The following is a 15120-nucleotide window of genomic DNA, read 5'->3' as shown; positions in this document are numbered from 1 at the left end:
CAGACCCAATTGCAGCCACTGGCAGCTTCCCTTTTTCGTTGTTAATTTTGATTCCATTGTAGTTAAGTACAGTGTTATATTAGCTTCAGGTGTATAATACAGTGATTCAGCAGTTCCATGTATTCCGCAGTTCTCATCAAGTTAACTGTACTCATAATTCCCATGACCTATTTCACCCAACCCCCCACCCATCTCCCCTCTGGTGACCATCAATTTGTACTCTAAAGAGTGTTTTTGGGTTTGTCTCTCTTTTTTCCCCTATTTGTTTTACTTCTTAAATACTACATATGAGTGAAATCATGAGGTATTTTTCTTTCTCTGATTGGCTTATATTGCTTAGCATTACACTCTCTAGCTCCATCCATGTCATTCATTGCGAATGGCAGTATTTCATTCTTATGTATAGTGGGGTAATATTCCATTGTGTGTATATGTGTGTCAGCTCTTTTTATCCATTCCTCTATCAGTGGACCCTGAACTGCTTCCTTAATTTGGCTATTGTAAATACTACTGCAATAAACATAGGGGTGTTTTCATATTCTTTGGGTAAACGTTCAGTAGCACAATTAATTATTGGATCGTAGGGTAGTTCTATTTTTAACTTTTTAAGAACTTCCATACAGTTTTCCAGAGTAACTGCACCGGTTTGCATTCCCACCAACAGTATAAGAGGGTTTCTTTTTCTCCACATCCTCGCCAACACTTTTCTTTTCGTTTCTCATGTTTTTGCTTTTAGCCAGGTGTGAGGTGATATCTCCCTGGTGGTTTTGATTTGCATTTCCCTGATAATGAGTGATGTTGGGCATCTTTTCATGTGTGCTGGCCATCTGGATGTCTCCTTCAAGAAATGTCTGTTCATGCCTTCTGCCCATTTTTAATTGGATTATTTAGGTTTTAGGCGTTGAACTGTAGAAGTTGTTAATGTATTTTAGATACTAACCCTTTACAAGATATGTCATTCGCAAATATCTTCTCCCATTTGGTAGGTTGTCTTTTAGTTTTGTTGATTGTTTCCTTCCCTGTGTAGAAGGTTTTTACTTTGATGTAGATCCAATAAGTTTATTTTTGCTATTGCTTCCCATGCCTCAGAAGGCATATCTAGAAGGTGTTGTTACAGGCAGTGTCAGAGAAATAACTTCCTGTGCTCTCTTCTAGAATTTTTATGGTTTCAGACGTCACATTTAGGTCTTTATTACATTTTGAACTTATTTTTTGTATGGTGTAAGAATGTGGTCCAGTTTCCTTGTTTTGCATGTAGCTGTCCAGTTTTCCCAACACCATTTGTTGAAGAGACTGTCTTTTCCCCATTGCATATACTTGTTAAAGATCAGTTGACCATATAATTGGGGTTTTATTTCTGGGCTTTCTTTTCTTTGATCTTTGTGTGTTTTTTTGCGGCCAGTACTATATTGTTTTTATTACTACAGCTTTGTAGTATATTTTGAATCCTGGGCTTGTGATCCCCCAGTTTTGTTTTTCTTTTTTAAGATTGCTTTGGCAGTTTGGGGTTCCATACAAATTTTAGGATTGTTTGTTCTAGTTCTATGAAACATGCTGTTGGTGTTTTGATAGGGTTTGTATTAAACCTATGGATTGCTTTCAGTAGTATAGATATTTTAACAATATTTGTTTTTCCAGTCCATGAGCATGGAATGTGTTTACATTTCTTTGAGTTGTCTCCAGTTGCTTTCATCAGTGTTCTATTGTTTTCAGAGTATAGCTCTTTCACCTCTTTGGTTAAGTTTATTCCTAACTATTTTATTATTTTTGGTGCATTTGTAAATGGGATTGTTCTCTGAATTTTTCTTTCTGCTCCTTCATTATTAGTGTATAGAAATCCACCAGATTTAGGTGCATTGATTTTGTATCTAGCAGCTTCCTTTAAAGGTTCATGTCAGTCTGTGAACAAAAGTTAAGGGATGTGAGCTCAATTGCCTGTATGATCATCATCACCACATTTTCTGTGTCTTATTCACAAGGACAGTTTGTTTATTTTTAAATTATTTAAGTAAACTCTAGACTGAACATGGGGCTCAAACTCATGACCCCAAGATCAAGAGTCACATGCTCTGCCGAAGGAGCCAATCAGGTGCCGTGCCCCACAAGGACAGTTTAAATACTTGGTTAAATCAAGATATTTGGTGCCTGAGATGTTCTTAGTCCATTCGTCTGTGAACCATATCAGTAAATAAAATAACATTAATTTAGCCTGATGTTTTTGTACAGAATTAATTTTCTGTATGAGAACTGTTTGTTAATTTGAGGTTCAAAATAATGTGTTTTCTGCTTTGTAGCATCATCTTAAATGAAAATCCTTTATATAGGCTAACTCTTCATTAAAATATACAAATCTAAGTTGGATGATTTTTTTCCAGCAAAAAATTACAGTAGCTCTTTTGACGGAAGGTTTTGTGATTTATTTTGGGGTTTTCAGAGAAAATCCATTTTTCTTCATTAAGAGTTCTGTTGAAGACTCCTATCAAGCATGGTGGACTAAATGAATTCATTTCACCCTGCACCTTAAAACTCCCTTAAAAGGGAAGTAAAGGTCTAAAAAGAAAATGCACACAGATAGGAACAAAGATAAAACAGGAAAGGAGACCGTCCACATGAGAGATGTCATAAAAATTTTGCACGCAAATGGACAAATTGTAACTGACTTTGAGAAAATGGAGTGGAGTCCAAAAGCAGCAGACTTCTTTTCTGCAGAACCATTCTGAGTTCAGAAATTCAAAGACTATAAGGGTTTGGGTGCAGAGGAGGACTGAAAATGGGGGAAAGGCTAAAACTCTTATAAGAAGGAGTGAGACCTCCAGCTTCCTCCTCCAAACTCAAAGCCCGGTGATTGACATGGACAGAACCGGAAGTTACCCTGTGGAGAGTTGAAACAGTGAGTCTCTAGAATTTAAGAGGCAGGACCTACTGGGCAGAGAAGAAGTGGGGATTCAGGGCAGCATCAGGGCAATTAAATCTAATCTGAACACTGAGGAGGACACTGCCTCACCTCAGCTTATGTACCTGTTAGCCCTTCCAGAGGCTAGCAATCATGCTTAGACTTACCAGACTGGAGGTTGGAGGATCGGAGCAGTAAGACATGTAAGAGATCCCATCATGAAATAGGTCGCCACTCTGCCTGCCACCTGTGGCTGGGACTCACCAGGCAACGAGTCTGTTCCACACACAGCCCGCAGTAAGTTGTTTTTGTTGTTTTGTTTTGGTTTGGTTTTTTGTTTGTTTGTTTTGAGGGAGAGCAAGCAGAGAGAGAGAGGGAAGGAGAAAGAAGATCAGAAGCAGGCTGTGCACACTGTCAGCACATAGCCCAGTGTGGGGCTCAATCTCACAAATCATGAGATCATGACCTGAACTGAAATCAAGAGTCCTTCGCTTAACCGATTGAGCCACTCGGGTGCCCCACCCTCAGTAAGCTTTTGAGTGTTTTTTTGTTAAATATAAATGGATAGCCCGGTGGTTGCCAGACTTTTGTAGAAGTTTCTAATAATAAAATCAGTGTTTGACTGGAATAAATGGAAAAAGAGAGCCAGAGACAGTGGAAGGAAAAGGGAATCTCAAAACAACCTAATATGTGTGAAAAGAAAAGAGGTGTTACATCCACAAAATAAGTAAAGAATGGTAAATAATTAGTACATGACAATAAAGAATATTGGGACAATAAGGAGGAAGTCTTAGAAATTAAAAATATAACAGACACTTTAAAAAGGCAATAGAAGTATTGGAAGAAAGCTGAAAACTCTCTCAAAAGGAAGAACCAAAAGACAAAGGATGGAAAATGGGAGAGGAAAAAATGAGAAAATAGGAATATCAGACCGAAATCTAAAACCTGTCTAATCGGAATTCCACAGAGACATCTGTGGACATAGAAGGGATGAAATTATCAGAGATACAAAAACATTTCCCAGAACTGAGAAACACACATTTCTAGGTTGAAAGGCCCTACTGAGCGCCAGCAATTGAAAAAAGACCTATGCTAGAGACATTACTGTGCAGTTTCAGTATGCCAGGAGTAAAGAAGCTCTGAGAGGAGGGGAGAAAACACAGAACAGGTCACCTGTAAGGGTTGACAGTGGCTCTTCTAGTGTGCTGCCAGCAGCATCAGCATCAACTTGGTAGAAATGCAGATTCTCAGGTCCCACCTAGACCTGCTGGAAGAGAAGCCATGCCCCCACCCCCACCCCCCAGTTCTGATGCCTGCCAAAGTTTGAGAAACCCTGGGATAGAGAATCAGAATGGCCTCCAGCTCCTCTGAGTACTTGCATGAGTGCTGTGGATATAGAGTAAAACAATGTCTTCAAAATCCCAAGGGAGAATGACTTCTAAATTCTGTGTACACCTAAACTATCAATCCTGTTAAGTCATCTCCAAACATGGGAGCTGAGGGAAGCACCTCTGTGCATGGTTTCTTGTAAAGCTGGTGGAGGATATGCCCCAGGAAAATGAACAAGTAAACCAAGGATGAAGCCTGGGCAGCCAGGCAGTGAGACTCCCCCGCAGAGGAAGGAGGTGAAATCCCTCCAGAGCGAGGCCCGATTCTGTAAGGCTTCATTTTCTAATAATGGTTCTGTGAAGCCTTCGTGGCAAATCTGATCTTCTGCAGAGTTCATCATCCAAATCCAGAATCACAGCCTCTTAGACATGGATGAAATCGTTCCATTCAATGTCCTCTTGATTAACAGGTGAGAAAATCAAGGTCCACAAAGTGTAGTAAATCAAAAGAGAGCCAGGAAGAGAATCAAAATCTTGCTAGGGAACTGTGATTTCAATTACTGTGTCAAGGAGATCCTACTTTTAACAGGTTGGTTAGCATATGGAATGGCAGTTTTACTTTTTTTGGCTGGTAGCTGTAATGGTCATAGTATTTTCTGATGTACTTATGTGTCTTGAACCATAGTTGAGATAAATCCTTACCAGCCAATCTGAAGCTTGATCTAGAATTTCTAGGTGAAGCACTGGTCACTCTAGGTCTCAAACCCATTCATTTAATCCTAAATTCTGGGGAACCAAAGATGAGTTAGCCTCTCTACTCACAAGTAAGTCCCAAGGTAAGGGGAAACTCAAACTCAAAGCTGAACTCTAACAGTGGTCTGGCATATGAAACTCTCTTATGGAAAGCCTCTGCCTCACAAGAGAGGTAGAGAAAATTGTTAAATTTTAGAAATTAAATTTTTTTATACGTAATTAAATTGTTTGAGATTCAGATAATTGTTCAGTAAGTATCTTTGACATTTAACATTAGCGGGTTCACCCTGAAATCTCTGTTTACATAAAGGACTAAATGGAATTCACACATCGGTCACCCAGGTCACTCAATTGGTTAAGCGTCTGTCTCTTGGTTTCAGGTCAGGTCATGGTCTCACGGTTTTTGAGTTCCAGCCCTGCATCGGGCTCTGTTCTTGCAGTGTGGAGCCTGCTTGGGATTCTCTCTCCCCCCCTCTCTCTCTGCCCCTCCCCCACTCACACTGTCTCTGTCTCTCTCAAAATAAAAAAGATTAAGTTGAATTCACACTTGGGGATCAAAACAGGTGGTTTCATATGTAGTGAAAATGGGTTTTTGACCCCTATTTCTTTTTTTCATGTTTAACATGTATTATAAATACATGTATTTATATTGGCAAATAACATGTATTATATTGGCACATGAAGAAGGCCCTGATTATTGTAGAACCTCTATATTAAAATATGGCCATCTTCATTCATGTTTTGATCCAAAAGACAATTATATTTTATGTTGACCTGGCTTTTAGCTGAAAGAACACTTTGCTCCTTACAGTAGTTCATTTGCTGCTTAGTATCATTAGTTCTTAATCAAGAATCTTTCTCCTTGCAAAAGTTTCTTCAATTGGCTTTATTCTTTGATGCCACAGTACCAGCAGACCAGTCTGAACATGTGTTCTTTTAATGAAACTTCTTAATTATCTTTTTAGAAAAAAAGATGAGCAGAGACAGTTTATTTTTATCTGCTTGGGAGAGGCTCTCTGTTTGCCAAGTCTCTCTGTTAAAAGAAGCCTAATATTATGGAGTGTTAGTTATTTCAGCCAAGGTAGTTTTCAAGGAAGCATTTTCTTGGGGAGAGAAGGTCATCATTGGAAGTGTAAGTGACCTTTAATGTATTTGCAAAATGTAACGTTTTCTTTAACAACTTGTAATTCTTTCATAAATGGGTGCTAAACTGGTTGTTTGCAAATTATATATAGAAATCAGTATTTCCTTGGGCCAGGCCAACCCCCACTGTATTGGTCCCCATCAATACAGTTAATACGCTTGTCCTGTGGTTGTATAGAAAGACCACAGATTCAGCAATTTGTTAGCTGCTGTCACTGAATTGGACATAAGTGATGTGGTTAGAGTAATGCATTCTAAGAAAAGGGGGCATTGCAACATATATGGTTCAGAGTAAACTTTACTGCTCACACCTTTTCTAAAAGGTAAATGCCACATGCATATAACGTTCTCTGAATAGCCAAGATTGCACGTCTTTACACATCACAGTTGAGAAACTTTAAGCTGCCTGTTACCTTTTGCAGTATGTAGGAGACAGTTGAAACTATTGACAGATATTTCTTATTCATCAAGACGCTACAGTTTAATTAGTTCAGGAATTCCAGTGTGAAAAAAAACTGATACTCTGGTTCCTCACAAGGAATATTCCACTCTCAGACTCTGGAAATAAACAGATACCATTTATATCCACTTAAGAGTCCATGAAATTCTCCTGAGACTCTTACACTTTGTGGAGATAGTAGTGAGTCAGAAGGTAAATCATCATACCAAGTGATCATGTCACTAGCCTCGAAAGTTACATTTTACTGTTAATAATTTAGTCTGGGTTTACATTCAGTGCAGGTGTTGAGAGTATCGGAACAAATTGGGACATTCTTATAGATGGGAATAACACATTTGTCCATTTTCCAAGCGGTTACAGACATTAAAATGCCAGTACAGGGCTGTTCTGCTCAGTAGCATCTCAGACCTGAGCGAGACGAAATCCTAGTCTGTGTCCCATGCTTTACAAGGCCTTCCATGTCAGCGGCACAACACATGAGTGGTAGTGGCGAGTGGTGCTGAATTGGGTTCCAGTGTCCAGAGGCTGCAGAACTGGAAACCTGAGTCAGGGGAGGAGAAAAGCACAGCCTGTGTCCTGGGGAACCAGATTAAGAATGGTGCTTCACCCCCAAAGTTGATCGCTAGGCAGAAGTCATTGTTATCCCGACACACCGCCATTGGTCCTCTGCACCCCCTGGTGCTCCTGCACCTGGTCTTACCTGCCCTCACCAGTGTTTCTACCCACCACTGCCAGAGCAGCCTTTCTAGAATGCACACCTGATATTGCCACCCCACATTCAAAGTCCTCTGCCCTCCTCCCCCAGCTGATTGAGACAAAGTTCCAGTGCCTACAGTGCTTTACAGGGTCCCACTTGACCTGCACTCCTCTTCTCCCAGCTACCTCACTCTTGGATTCATCTCTCCCCAGTCTTGACCCAGGAACTCCCTACTCCAGCCATCAAGGCTTTCTTTCTTTCATTTCTTCCAAGGGAAGCCCTGCCTTACTCATACTCGGTTCTGCTTGGAGCGCTAGCCCCGTCTCCTTGCTCTGGGAAGTTCTGCTGACCATTGCCCCCCCTTTTACTCCTAAAAAGTAAAAAGCTGGTCGTTCTTCTCCCACTGCAGTCTTATCACAGCAGTTATCACTCTGGTGACTGGTTTCATCTGCCTGCGTCTTTGCCCCACCAGAACGTAAGCTCCGTGAGGTCAGGGACCATATCCATCTTGTTCCTTGTTAGATCTTCAGCACTCACAGAGCAAATATCCCATAAGCAAATGGTAAGCTTTATTTGCCTCGGCATTCTAAAGGTATTGGGCAAAGTGGGCCGGAAGTGGGAAACTAGCAACAAAGTGAAACCAGCATGGTTGGTCCTGAGAAGCCAAGGCTATACCTGGGACTCCTGTTTTTCCTGTGGCTTCTTGGAAGCCTCAGGGAACCATCTGCATTCCGACAGCCCAAGCCCCCAGATCTGTGTGTGTCCACAAGGGACTAATTATACTTGACCTCAGCAGTGATTTGACCATGGAACACCTTGTACTGTCAACAGACACAGATGACCAAAATGTTCACAGTCCTTTTTAGGTGGATTTGCACAAGGTTAAAATGCCTTCTAGTACTTACACGACATACGTGTTGTCAGTTTTGAACAATGCAGTGATGGCATTTCCACATCAAGTCGTGGAAAAAGGCATTCACACTGTTTTGTTTTCGTTAAACCATTGCACATATCCTGCCAAAAATATTAACTGCAGTGCTTTCAGTGTGTTCATCAATTTTGGCATTTATCCATATTTGGAGAAAAATTAAAGCTGGAGTTGAATTGAATCTTTGTCTTTTAGAAGCGGCTATTTGTGACCAACTCTATTAGAATTATGTTTATTTTGAGGGTTTTAGGTGATTAGAAAGGTTTTTCAATCTAGTTTTTAATGGAGCTGTCTCTTTTTTTAAAAACTCTTGCATGATATAAAGCAAGTTTGTTTTGTTTAAACTGGTACATATCAGGTGGTTATTTGTCAGTTAGTCTGAGAGCTAATACGAAACTGGTATTTGGATTTAATTCAGTTCCATTAGAACAGAGTTAAAATTCTGTGATACAGGGACTATTATCCTGGCAGTTGTAAGGGATTTTTGTGCGAGGAAGCAGGGCTGACAAAGAGGGCACTGTGCGCACTCCGTCTGTAACTGAGCACTTTCACACTGCAATTTAGGAAGTGTGCAGTTCAGGAAATTGCTGGCTTTGGCTGGAGCATACTTTAACTGCAAGGAAAATTTTATTCGTCACTCAAGTAATTGGCAGTTTTAATACCTTGTTCATAATTACTTAATAAACAAACGAACATATAAACCAAAGATTGTATGGCCTGTTATCTAACCTGTAGCCTTATTTGACCAACGTGATAGACACCTGTAGGCCTCCCTCTCCTTCCCACAAAAAAACCAGGTTGTTCCGTTTATTGCAAAAATCTATAGCTGAGCGTTTTCTTTGTGTTGTTAAACGTTAAGTGTAGCTGTACCAGCGTCAGACAGCCTGGGGGCCAAAACCAGATGCAGAGTTTGATGGGAGGTAGCGACTAGGGACAGGGAGGGGGGTGGAGACAGAGGGGCATTTCAGGGTTACTCTACTGTTTGTGGGAGGACATCCTGGTAATGCAAACATTTGGGTTATGTGTTTAAGAGAACATTTTTGTCCCCTAAAGTGTGGTTTTGTTTAACCCACACACCCTGACCCTAAGGCCCTGTGGCTTTTCTCTTGGACTAAATCCATCTCCGGGACCTAGAAATTGACTAATTGTCTCTGTTGCATTACCCTATACCTCACAACTAGATCAAGGAGTTTAAACACTGGCAAATCCAGATGTGGGAAATGGTCAAAATCAGAGGTCATGGCTGACTTGACTCTAAACAAAGTCTGTAAGACTTTATGGGAGTCTAAGGGGCTTGATATTTGTTACTTGTAAATAGGACTGTTAATCCTTTATTTTTTTTAACCTTACTATTATCTCAGACAAATTCAGTTCTTAAGATACACATCACCTATGCCTGTTACCTTGTATAGGATTATTTCAAAACATAGATTCCCAGATGACTTAGATCAAGACATGAATCCCTGCAGCCCTTAAAAGTAACATATGGAGGGTTTTAACAGTATTTTGACAAGTTTTGTTAGTTTATTTTTATTTTTATTTATTTTTAAATTTTCTTACTGTTTATTCTTGAGAGAGAGAGAAAGAGAGAGACAGAACGTGAGTGGGGGAGGGGCAGAGAGAGAGGGAGACACAGAATCCCAAGCTGGCTCCAGGCTCCGAGCTGTCAGCACAGAGCCCAGTGCAGGCTCGAACTCACTAACCGTGAGATCATGACCTGAGCCGAAGTTGGACTCCCAGCCGACTGAGCCACCCAGGTGCCCCTAGTTTGTCGTTTAAATAGAAAGCATCCAACCTGTTTTCTCCCCTTATTATCCTTTCTGGCAGGGAAATCACCCGACATTGGCGCCTATTCAGGAAGTCGGTCTTCTAGAAGCTCTGGTGTATGGCAAATACATGCAAACCCCTGGGTTATCTTCCTGGGGTACAAGCAAGACTGGGGAGACCCTGTTTCCAGGGCATCCTTACTGTTGGCATGGTGATGGCTCTGTGAGCCGGTGTTGATTCCCACATTAGTTTGAAACCAGAAGTTAAACATGTCTGCAAGAGTGGGAAGTAGTGGCCCTTTCTGGACGTGCATCTCCATGTAAGAATTGAATTGCCAGAATAAATCTGACACTGTGTTTTATGAAATAAGCCTTGCTTTGGGACCAGTATGGCTTTGTTAGGTTAAAAGCTCTAGTTTCTTAATTTTGCAATTATCTATAATATCTACACTAGAGAAATGCTATTAGGATTAAATGGCACGACATGAAAAATGCTTAGCCTTGGCTTGACATGTGAGATGTTCTCAACATTATTAGATTTCATATACAATCCAAGACTGGGGTAGACACCTATCCCTACTTTCGCTACAGTTTGGCAGAGAAGATCAGCAGTGTAAAAGTGCAATGTCAGAACACAGTGTAGGATCTTGTGAAAATACATACGAGGTGCTCCTAACTCAGGGACCTTCTGAGATGGTGAGAGGCCTGTGAGTTATAATAATGCAAAAGAGCTTAATAAACTGAAAGCACTATAGAAATAAGTTATTGGAGAAAGATACACATATGAGCTGTATTTCCTAAGTTTTCTCATTAAATGAGGCTTAACCGTAGACTATGTATAAAAACGTCAGCATGTGACATTCACAGAGTTCTGCCCAGAGCCTTCAGATTGTTTCCCTGTTCCTTGGATTGTAAAGAGACTTTTTTTTTTACAGGTGGACTCTGTTTTCATCCTGTTTCTGAGTTCTGCCCAGAGCCTTCAGGTTGTTTCACTGTTCCTTGGATTGTAAAGAGACTTTTTTTGCAGGTGGACTCTGTTTTCATCCTGGCCTTCCTACGCTTCCTGCCTTGACATGTTGTTTTCCCCCGCCAAATGATGGTTTAAGAAGTCCACACTTCCTGATCTAATATGACAAATAAGATGGCTCGCACATCAGTTTGATTCCTGTTCTCTAGCAAGATTGTCATTTAATGCTGACTTTCCCCTTGAAAGCTGTTGTATTAATGACCTTTTAAGAGATTGACTTGGCCTCTTTTTTTGTTTTGTTTTTCATTTGTGATCTAGTGTAGGGCTCACCAGTGGAACTTTCAGTGATGAAATATTCTGTATGTGCACTGACCCATTTGACAGCCACCAAGCACATGTGGCTGTCGAGGACCTGAAATGTGGCTACTGTGACTAAGGAACTGAGTTTTAACATTTAAATTTAATTTAAAGTGCTACATATGGCTACCTACCATATTGGTCATCATGGTCAGGTGTTTAAGGCTGTTAAGGTCAAACTTTATTAATCTGGTTCTCTAGGAATTCTTTAGACTGGTGTGCTTTTTATGTAATACTTCTATAATATTCAAAGCCCTGGAGCACATCCACTGCTTTTGAAGACTTGTAGAGCAATACATTGAAACTTGCTGTCTCTTAAAGAAAAAGAGGGCTCTCTAGCATGGCTTTAAAAAATAACCCCAATCTGATGATTATTTTAAGGTTATTGGTACCTATAGTGTGGGTACTCTCCAGGAGAAGAATTAGAAATAGATTAGGAATCAAGAAAAAGAATAGGGAACTAACACACCGGTACCTAGAATGCCAACTCGGTGCTAGTCATTTTACATAACATATAATAAAATGGTAAGGAAGAAGGACTGGTAATAAAATAACATAAAGAAAAATCAGTTTAAGTGCATAGCACCTAGGTAACCACAACTGGTAAACACATTCAGATTTACATAGGAATGTTTTTCATACATTCTAATATTATGATTTACTGTTTAAGGCAAAATTAAAGTGACTTAAGAGTTGCTGTTTAACTTTTAAAAGTACAGTTTAGAGCAATCAATTTTCCATAATTCTGAAGAACAAATTAGGGATGGCCTTTCAGATTGTTGTACTATTAACCTTGTCATCTGTGTTATCCTTAAATTCCAGAGCTGGAAACAGGATTGTTGAAGTATTACCTGAACATCTGAAACAGTTTCAATCCCTCGAAACTTTGGACCTGAGCAGCAATAATATTTCAGAGCTTAAAATTCCCCTTCCACCCCTACAACTCAAATACCTGTAAGTCAGTTCTTCTTTAACAAAAATATTCACCTATGATGAAAATATCATTGTAATAATAACAAAAAATCAACTTTAGGATATAATAAAATCTGCCTTTTTTTTAAATTGCTGGTGTATCAGCCATTTAACTTTTATTGATGTGTAATTTGCTGTAAGCCCAAATAACCACAATCTTTATTTTGTTGTTGTACTTTTGGATTACAAAAAATTAGACATCCGGGCACCTGGGTGGCTCAGTCGGTTGGGTGTCTGACTTCAGCTCAGGTCATGCTCTCACAGCTCGTAAGTTCAAGCCCCACGGCAGGGTCTGTGCTGACAGCTCGAAGCCTGGAGTCTACTTTGGATTCTGTCTCCCGCTCTCTCTGCCCCTCCCCCACTCGTGTGCCCCATGCTCGCTCGCTCTCATAGAAATAAACATTTAAAAAAAAATGTAAACAAAAAAAAATTAGACATCCTTTGAGTGTTAGAAAAAGTAGGTGGAGTTAAAAGTGCTCCTTTGAAAAAATTAAACCACTGCTTGTTTCATTAATAAGTGAATTTTATAAAAATTGGATAAGCATCTCTAACAAACTTGTATAACCTTCAGATATTCCAGTCACTCTTTCCTGAGCAGTACGTGTGAACCCTAGTTTAGCGTTGGTCCACAAGGACCTGAATACTTAATTTTTAAAGTGTCCATTGTTACAGATGATAGTTAGGTTCTCTGGACATTATAACACAGAGAATGTTTGTGCTTTAACTTTCCAAAGAACCGGAAAGAGCAGCTCATCTTCAGACTTTTAACAGGTATATCAACAGCAACCGGGTCACTTCGATGGAACCTGGGTATTTTGACAGCTTGTCCAACACGCTCCTGGTGTTGAAGCTGAACAGGAACCGAATCCCAGCTATCCCACCCAAGATGTTTAAACTGTCCCAACTACAACACCTGTAAGTAAAATGTTCTCTTAGATATTGTTTCCTCAGCTCCTCCTAACCCTTGGCATCTGTTGCCCAAAATCCACAACATGGCCAAAGGAGTTTAGAAGCAAGGATGTGGCTGTCTTTCCATCGAGAGCTGGAGTGGTAGAATTTCTGAATTGGAAAGAGCCTTCACAGTCACCTAGTGCAGACTCCTGCCTGACAGGGCAGGTTAGATTGTTACTGAAGGAATGCACAGTGTAATCATTGAACAATCTCCACACAAAGGCGTCATTGTGGCACAGAAGACATCGTGGGTGACTCTCAACAGCTGTGGTTTATGAGAATAATACCGACAACTCCAGGAGGCTCTGATAGCTTAAGTGGCTGCAGAGAACTGTCTCGTTAATAGCAGTGGAATGATCTGTGAACAGGCTCCTGCAACACAGTGGTTTTCAACCTTGGCTGCACATTATAGACACTGGGGAGCTTTTAAAAATCCCAATGTCCAGGCCACACCCTAGACCAATTATATTAGAACCTCTGGGGGTAAGATCCAGGCTTCGGTAATTTTTAAAACTCCCCGGGTGATTCCAGTGTGCAACCAAGGTTGAAAAGGACTGCCTTAAAGAGAAAGCATTAAACATAAAAAGAATCGTCAAAGAGAGTAACCAACCAACTTTTGTAAGCAGGCTAAGCTTGACGGCCCTGCCCCCGAAATAGACCTCATGTTTTAACATTATATTCGGTATTCTCACTCTGGATAATTTACTGGATAATTTACAGACAAATATACTGAGTAGATGACCATTTAGAAATTAAAGTGTAGTCTAGTTTCAGTATTTCATTCTAAAAATACATCACACGTTTCAGAAGGAAATGCCCTCACTGCTAATAAATCAAACTTCTTCTCACTAAAAATGTTTAGTAATTTAAAACATTCCATGTAATTTAACACCGGCTGGTTTAACTATATTATAGTAATGTTGCATTTTATTACTAACTCCAGAATTTGTCATATAAGCTAACTGTTTAACTGTTATATCCAATGCAGTGAACTGAACCGAAACAAGATTAGAAACGTAGATGGGCTCACATTCCAAGGGCTTGGTGCTCTGAAGTCTCTGAAAATGCAAAGAAATGGAGTAACAAAACTTATGGATGGAGCTTTTTGGGGGCTGAGCAACATGGAAATCTTGTAAGTATGGCTTATCCTACAGTTCCTGCTTAGGTAGTACGACCATGGACCACGCAGTGAACATGCAGTAGCTTTATTTGAAATCCTATGTTACAGTCTCCTCATTTAATACCCAGTTTTGTTTCAGGTAATGTGACTGAAATTTAGAAGCACATGGTACTTTGGGCTGATGCCTTTATATCACAAAAGCTAAACATCTTGTAACAATAGGAATATGTAATAGGTTGTAATCATATGTCTCCTTTGAAAAGACTAGATAATGAACTTTTGATCCTGCTTTTGATTCTTATTGTAAATGTAGGCAGCTGGACCATAACAACCTAACAGAGATTACCAAAGGCTGGCTTTACGGCTTGCTGATGCTGCAGGAACTTCATCTCAGCCAAAATGCCATCAACAGGATCAGCCCTGATGCCTGGGAGTTCTGCCAGAAACTCAGTGAGCTGTGAGTTGCCTTTTATTCTCCCCAGGTTTGAGAGCAAGGATCATGCCAGAGCATGAGCTTCTTACCACTGATCTGTGAAATTTTCATAACAAAGTTTCCAAGGTGACAGCTTTTTTCACATGCAACCTAGTCATATTTTTGTTGTGATAAGTTGAAGCCAACTCTGCTATTTGACTTCTGGGGCACATGGGCTAAATCAGTGATGGTTATTTTCAAATAAAGAGAATTTTTTTAATTACTAGGATTAGAAATAATGTTTACCTGAGTATTATTAAGAAGGCAGAGTGTCAAAATAAGAATTATTGTGGTTACATATATCACCTGTTGT

At 40.1% G+C, this 15120-nt stretch overlaps 1 protein-coding gene across 2 annotated transcripts in view; it reads left to right on the top strand.

Moving 5' to 3' along the window:
* The window catches only part of LRIG3 (leucine rich repeats and immunoglobulin like domains 3), a 52439-nt gene that overhangs the window by 17978 nt on the left and 19341 nt on the right, over positions 1 to 15120 (top strand). For both annotated transcript variants that reach the window (XM_060657103.3, XM_060657102.3), the window contains exons 4-7: positions 12115 to 12246; positions 13036 to 13179; positions 14204 to 14347; positions 14649 to 14792. In XM_060657103.3, the coding sequence (XP_060513086.1) occupies positions 12115 to 12246; positions 13036 to 13179; positions 14204 to 14347; positions 14649 to 14792 (564 nt within the window). The remainder of the gene's footprint in view (positions 1 to 12114; positions 12247 to 13035; positions 13180 to 14203; positions 14348 to 14648; positions 14793 to 15120) is intronic.

The sequence above is a fragment of the Panthera onca genome, chromosome B4, assembly GCF_046562875.1.
Source record: "Panthera onca isolate mPanOnc1 chromosome B4, mPanOnc1 haplotype 2, whole genome shotgun sequence".
Classification (NCBI taxonomy): Eukaryota; Metazoa; Chordata; class Mammalia; order Carnivora; family Felidae; genus Panthera; species Panthera onca.
This window is presented reverse-complemented; position numbering and strand designations above follow the sequence as displayed.